We start from the raw sequence: 7,535 nt of genomic DNA on the forward strand, positions 1-7,535 counted from the left end.
TTTGCCTACAGTTTCGTCTGGACGGGAACCTCTTTAACCTTCGCCGCCTGCAAGCCATCACCAAGACCACCACCACCACAATTCATGAACTGCAATACGCTGATGACTGTGCCCTCCTAGCCCATAGCCCTACTGCACTGCAGCACACACTGGATGTTGTATGCGCAGTCTACCAAGCTTGTGGCCTACGAGTCAACATCAAAAAGACTGAGATCATTGCACAGACCAAGGCCCCCATCCTTACACCTCCTGAATTCTACATCCATGGCACACCAGTAAAGGTTGTTCAGCACTTCTGTTACCTCGGAATATCCTAACACCCACCTGCCTCATAGACAACGAGGTCCAGGCACGCATAAACCTCGCCTCCTCTGCCTTTGGTAGACTTCGATCTCGAGTCTTTGCTAATAAAGATCTCCGTACCTTCACCAAAGCGGCCGTCTACCAGGCAGTCTGTGTTTCCACCCTGCTGTTCAGTGCGGAAGCTTGGACTCCCTACCGCAGGCATATCCGGTGCCTTGAGGGCTTTCACATCAGATGCCTCCAGCTCATACTAGGTGTCACATGGAAAGACAAAATCCCCCATGCGGACATCCTACAGCGCACTAACTCCAGCAGCATGGAGGCAACCATTGTTAGGCGGCAACTGCGATGGGTTGGACACGTTATCCGCATGCCCTCCCACCGCCTACCCCGACAGGTCCTCTATGGGCAGTTATACGCTGCCAAAAGGAGACCTGGGGGTCAGAAACAACTGCTGCCGACCGCCAGGCATGGAGCTCTGCATGTGGTCTGGGGGCCCAACTGATCGAATCACATCGCACCCAACACAGAACTGTGCTACGTCAGCGCAGACACAAACGCGCCCAGCCACAACTACACCCATCCTCAGATTCAGCACGCACATGCCCCGACTGCGGCAGGACATGTGGCTCTCGGATTGGGCTTTATAGCCACCTTCAATGGCACCGCCGACAGCAGCGGCTGCCTCAACACTCCAACAATGCATCCTAGAAGTGACGTCATCTTCGAAATCGATGGACTGCATAAGAAGAATAAGAAGAAGTGTGTGTGTGTGTGTGTGTGTGTGTGTGTGCATGCATGCATGCGTGTGTGTGTGTGTGCGTGCATGCGTGTGTGCGTGCATGCGTGTGTGTGTGTGTGTGTGTGTGTGTGTGTGTGTGTGTGCGTGCATGCATGCGTGTGTGTGTGTGTGTGTGTGTGTGTGCATGCATGCATGCGTGTGTGTGTGTGTGTGTGTGTGTGTGTGTGTGCGTGCATGCATGTGTGTTATAATAATAATAATAATAATAAGTTTTATTTATATAGCGCCTTTCCAGAGCTCACAGCAGTTGAGAGTGAGAATGACGCTGAGCTTCTTCTTTTAACATAACCAACAAAAGTCATGTTTTTTAGCGAGTCATTGACGCATTAATGTGTGTTTCTGCTCAAACTAGGTTTATTAACAACAAGCATCGCATTACATTTAGTCTCAAATAACTAATTAAATAATCTAATGTATAGTTCATCACATATAATCTGTAACACTGTGTGATCTATAATATTTACAAAAGTATTTTACATGAAAAAAAAAACATTTGCCACAGTTTGTCCTGAATGTGTTTAAGGGGAATCTCTGGAGCGTCAGACATCGCTGCCGCTTTCTGGAATGGATTCAGAAACATGTTCCCAATCTCAGTGTCTCTTCATGAGGTCGAATATACATTCACTTCCAAAAAAAACACCAGTAAAACATCAGAAAACATCCCAATAATGTCCCATCAGATGATGTCTTGCTGGAAGAGAACTAGCGACTCATTTGGCCCTATTTTTACTTTTGTTGATGAATTTCAGGAGCAAACTCTGAGACCAAGTTAATACTTCTTACATTTCCTGAGCTAGAGACAGAAACCTCTGAGAAACGACGTTAAAATCAACAGGCTGTGATTCTTTCAGAAAAGATCTCAATAATGTCTCAAATTATCTCAATATGAACTTAACAGTCTCTTCAAATGTTCAGAGCTGCTTCACATTCATTTCATTGGTTTATACTTACAACTATTGACTAAACGTCTGTGACAGAGCTGATCTCCTGAGCTTTAATAAATAAGCAGTGCCCTCTTTTAGATTTGTTTGTTTGTGGTTGTATTCCAGTTGTTTCATTAGTTCTCTGCCACTGTGTTGATGACTTTCTTTTTGCGGGTGGACACTAGATCATAGAAGGGGTCTTTCGTGATGCTGGCCCTGTGGAGACAAGACACACGTGTGTTCAGATGAGTCAAGTTTGTTCAGATGAGTCGAGTGTGTTCAGATGAGTCAAGTGTGTTCTGATGAGTCAAGTGTGTTCAGATGAGTCACATGTGTTCAATCAGATCATGTGTTCAGATGAGTCGAGTGTGTTCAGATGAGTCACATGTGTTCAGATGAGTCACATGTGTTCAATCAGATCATGTGTTCAGATGAGTCGAGTGTGTTCAGATGAGTCACATGTGTTCAGATGAGTCACATGTGTTCAATCAGATCATGTGTTCAGATGAGTCGAGTATGTTCAGATGAGTCACATGTGTTCAGATGAGTCACATGTGTTCAATCAGATCATGTGTTCAGATGAGTCGAGTGTGTTCAGATGAGTCACATGTGTTCAAACAAATCATATGTGTTCAGATGTTCAGATGACTTGTGTGTGTTCAGATGAGTCAAACGTGTTCAAACCGATCATGTGTTCAGATGAGTCGAGTGTGTTCAATCAGATCATGTGTTCAGATGAGTCGAGTGTGTTCAGATGAGTCACATGTGTTCAAACAGATCATATGTGTTCAGATGAGTCACGTGTGTTCAAACAGATCATATGTGTTCAGATGAGTCATATGTGTTCAGATGAGTCACATGTGTTCAAACAGATCATATGTGTTCAGATGAGTCACGTGTGTTCAAACAGATCATATGTGTTCAGATGAGTCATATGTGTTCAGATGAGTCACATGTGTTCAATCAGATCATGTGTTCAGATGAGTCGAGTGTGTTCAGATGAGTCACATGTGTTCAGATGAGTCACATGTGTTCAAACAAATCATATGTGTTCAGATGTTCAGATGACTTGTGTGTGTTCAGATGAGTCAAACGTGTTCAAACCGATCATGTGTTCAGATGAGTCGAGTGTGTTCAATCAGATCATGTGTTCAGATGAGTCGAGTGTGTTCAGATGAGTCACATGTGTTCAAACAAATCATATGTGTTCAGATGTTCAGATGACTTGTGTGTGTTCAGATGAGTCAAGTGTGCTCAGATGAGTCAAACGTGTTCAAACAGATCATGTGTTCAGATGAGTCAAGTGTGTTCAGATGAGTCGTGTGTGTTCAGATGAGTCAAGAGTGTTCAGATGAGTTGTGTGTGTTCAGATGAGTCAAGAGTGTTCAAACAGATCATGTGTTCAGATGAGTCAAGTGTGTTCAGACGAGTCAAGTGTGTTCAGATGAGTCGTGTGTGTTCAGATGAGTCGTGTGTGTTCAGATGAGTTTTGTGTGTTCAGATGAGTCAAGAGTGTTCAGAAGAGTCATGTGTGTTCAGATGAGTCGTGTGTGTTCAGATGAGTCATGTGTGTTCAGATGAGTCGTGTGTGTTCAGATGAGTCATGTGTGTTCAGATGAGTCGTGTGTGTTCAGATGAGTCATGTGTGTTCAGATGAGTCGTGTGTGTTCAGATGAGTCATGTGTGTTCAGATGAGTCGTGTGTGTTCAGATGAGTCGTGTGTGTTCAGATGAGTCGTGTGTGTTCAGATGAGTCATGTGTGTTCAGATGAGTCATGTGTGTTCAGATGAGTCGTGTGTGTTCAGATGAGTCGTGTGTGTTCAGATGAGTCATGTGTGTTCAGATGAGTCGTGTGTGTTCAGATGAGTCATGTGTGTTCAGATGAGTCGTGTGTGTTCAGATGAGTCATGTGTGTTCAGATGAGTCGTGTGTGTTCAGATGAGTCATGTGTGTTCAGATGAGTCGTGTGTGTTCAGATGAGTCATGTGTGTTCAGATGAGTCATGTGTGTTCAGATGAGTCGTGTGTGTTCAGATGAGTCGTGTGTGTTAAGATGAGTCATGTGTGTTCAGATGAGTCGTGTGTGTTCAGATGAGTCATGTGTGTTCAGATGAGTCGTGTGTGTTCAGATGAGTCATGTATGTTGGAGGGCACCGGTGAGATGCGTGTGTTCGTACCTGATGGACTCGATCCACTCGTCTCTCTCTTCAGCTGAAGCCGCACAGATGGTGTACGACTGATGCTTCCCTTCCACCACACGTCCATCCGTCTCCGTCTTACACGCCTTGATCTTCTGACCCTGGCTGTTGGGGTTATACAGCTCCAAACAATACTACACACAGGTCAAAGGTCACAGGTTAACCTTCACTAATAAAACCACTCACTGACCAAATCAAAGACACACAGGCTCTGTTCAAACCCTCATGAGCCGCATCTCTCTCCAGTACAGTCTAAACTAAAACACACACTACTAGCTCAAATAGTCAACTTTTAATTAAACTGAACTATTTTATCAGGATTTTTATTTTAGTACTGATACTGTGATGTTCATTATATCATGTCGTATTTAGGGTCACTCTTTTTATGTTACATAAATATATTGCTTGCTCAATTGATTTATTTGTACTTACTTTTCATGCAGTTTATATTTATTTATTGCAACGTGAATTTAGTGATTTCTTCATTTTATTTTATTTCATATTTCACAATGTTTTTTTGTTTGTTTTTCCTTTTTAAACTTATTTCAGGTGGTATTTCATGTTGCATGAAAAATATACAGCTAATTAATGCTTAAATGTCACTATACTTTTATTCATTGCAACATTCCATAATCTATTTAATACATAAACATGAAGTTCTCACCGGTTTGCGTGGAAACATGACTTCCCTCACACACAGATTCTCCAGAGGAATGATGCCTCGCGGCTCTTTGTCCTGAACACAAACACACCATCACTCCTGATCTACACAGCTTCATGCTTTCAGAGAGACGACTGCTGTTCTTACCGTGGTATATTCAAAATAATACAGACAGTTATCAGTCAGGATGAACCAGCGTCTCTTCCACGTCTTCACACGACCGCCTGCCCACAGATAATATAAATATATCACAGTCAGATGATCGTATTCTTACAGTCTGAGCATGTCAATTACTCTGACAGGATTCAATTTAACAGGTTTACTATAAATATGGAAGTGGAAGATATTACATATTTATAGATAAGAAAATATGGAAGAACAGACTGCCTAACTCCTCAGTCATCTTCAGGAATCGTCTAAAAACACATCTCTTCTGTCTTTATTTGACCCTCTAACTCTAGCACTCTCTATTTTATTTCTATTCTTTAAAAAAAAAACTCTAGCTTCTCTAATCTTTTTGTATTCTGATTGTTTTATTTTTATTTATTATACAGTTAACAAAAACAAAGAAGGCCTCTAACATTAGCTTGCTCTATTCTTTTTCTTTTCTATCTGATTTATTTTTGTTACATAATAATAAATAAATAAAAACTTGTGCATGTACTGCATTGCACTAACTGAGACTCTTTTTTTAACTGCATTTAGCAGACGCTTTTATCCAAAGCGACTTACAGTGCATTCAGGCTAACATTTTTTACCTAACATGTGTACCTTGGGATCGAACCCACAACCTTGCGCTGCTAACACAACGCTCTACCACTTGAGCCACAGGAACACTTGTATATCATTGCTCTTTTGTTGATTTTGATTGCTCTACTGTCCTCATCTGGAAGTCACTTTGGATACAAGCATCTGCTAAATGACTAAATGTTAATATAAAGAAATCAGTTCTTGATTTTATAGACTTGACTGTTCGTGTTATCACTAGGAAGGATCAAAATTAGTTTGTTTCTTGTTAAATCTTTATAAAATCTACTGCATCTGGTCTCCTCTGAGCTGTGTTTTACCCAGTTTGAGCAGCCATCCCTCTCGCTCCGGGTTGAAGAAGGTGTGCGTCAGATCATTCCCATCATCCTCTGGGATTTTGAAGGGTTCGTTGCGTATGCTGTTGTACAGATTCTGTTGATGCAAAAACACATCAACACCACGACCTTTCAGTTACTTCTGCTTATTTCTGTATATATACACTGCCACTGACGAATAATTAACACCAGGGTGTCCTTTGTGCTCATTCCCACAAGACCTCAACTCGACATGCATCCTCAGTGTGACTCTCTATTATCTGATGATAATAAATGTATGCATCATCTTTCATGGAGATTCATATATTTATTCAATAAATGCAATCTGAATAGTAAAACACTACAGAGCTGATACCAATCAAATAAAATGAATATCAACCACTTCCACAAGTGGCATTTAAAGCAGGATTTAGATGTATTTACGTATAGTGCTTAATTCAACTCAGACATGCAATGAATGCATTTACACTGCAGTTACAAATAATGCACAAATAATGTTAGGAGATTAATGTGTTAAATATAAAATATACTTAAAAGAGGACTCTGAGAGGATACCTTAAATATGAAACTAAATCATTACTTCACTCATTTGACTGATTCATTTAAAACTGATTTTAACTAAAGCTGATTCATCAGAGATACAGTGATTAGAGAAATACAGCAAAACAATACTGTTTCTAAAAGGTACATCACTTAATGCAATCTTGAACATAACATTAGCATTCATTTATTTATTATTATACCACTGTATAATGTATAACATTATGATTGTAAAACGCGGGCAAACGGGCATCTGGCTCAAGCCTGCATCATGTGACCAGTGAGGCTGATTGTGATTGGCTGCTCACCGTCAGAAGCTCGTTGGGTAGGTCTTGTCCATTGTTAATGCCTCGGTTCATGCTGATGAATCTCTCGAGCGAGGTCTTGTCCTTTACGTTGGGATTGTGCAGACTCGTGTTCAACATGATGATGGCAAACGACAGGATGTAACACGTGTCTAACGATCACAATCACACACAACACAAACGCTTTCAGCAACTTCAGCTCAGACTGACCACACAACGATTCATTCACTGATTTGCCAATACATAACAAACTGTTTTTTGTTGTTGTTTTATGAGTTAATGTCAAATTATTTGTCATTCATTCCAAAAAATATTCAGGCCTATATTTGAATTGCATAAAAAATGTCCATTTGAATTACACACAGTATTACCAATCAACTTAATGTGGCACATACTGTATTTGTCGATCTATTTATCGTTTTATTAAATATATGCATTCATTAGATTTTCTTTACATAATTATATATTCACTGCATTTATTCTAAATCGCTTCGAAGCAGAATACCCCATATGGCAAACTATAATTTTGCAACCAAAATCAATTTTAAATACATGTCAAATATATGTTGTAAGCAGTGAATTTCGATGTGTTATATTCATATACGTTAAGGACAAAAAAATAAAGTTTTTCTTCAAATGTGGCAAACGTGAATGCATTTTCTTTAATCGAAATATATATTGCAAAATAGATGTTTTATATATATGAAACATGAAAAATATAT

The 7,535-nt window shown here is 40.3% G+C and overlaps 1 protein-coding gene across 1 annotated transcript in view; it reads right to left on the reverse strand.

The window, feature by feature from the left end:
- Positions 1–1,437: 1,437 nt before the first annotated feature.
- Positions 1,438–7,535, reverse strand: part of LOC132090979 (cytohesin-4-like) — a 12,157-nt gene continuing 6,059 nt past the window's right edge. Inside the window, exons 7-12 of the mRNA XM_059497774.1 lie at positions 6,817–6,965; positions 5,954–6,065; positions 5,034–5,110; positions 4,890–4,961; positions 4,205–4,359; positions 1,438–2,244 (exon numbers count right to left, since the gene is read on the reverse strand). Of these exons, the coding sequence (XP_059353757.1) occupies positions 2,163–2,244; positions 4,205–4,359; positions 4,890–4,961; positions 5,034–5,110; positions 5,954–6,065; positions 6,817–6,965 (647 nt within the window). The 3' untranslated portion in view covers positions 1,438–2,162. The remainder of the gene's footprint in view (positions 2,245–4,204; positions 4,360–4,889; positions 4,962–5,033; positions 5,111–5,953; positions 6,066–6,816; positions 6,966–7,535) is intronic.

This window comes from Carassius carassius, chromosome 17, assembly GCF_963082965.1.
Source record: "Carassius carassius chromosome 17, fCarCar2.1, whole genome shotgun sequence".
Lineage (NCBI taxonomy): Eukaryota > Metazoa > Chordata > Actinopteri > Cypriniformes > Cyprinidae > Carassius > Carassius carassius.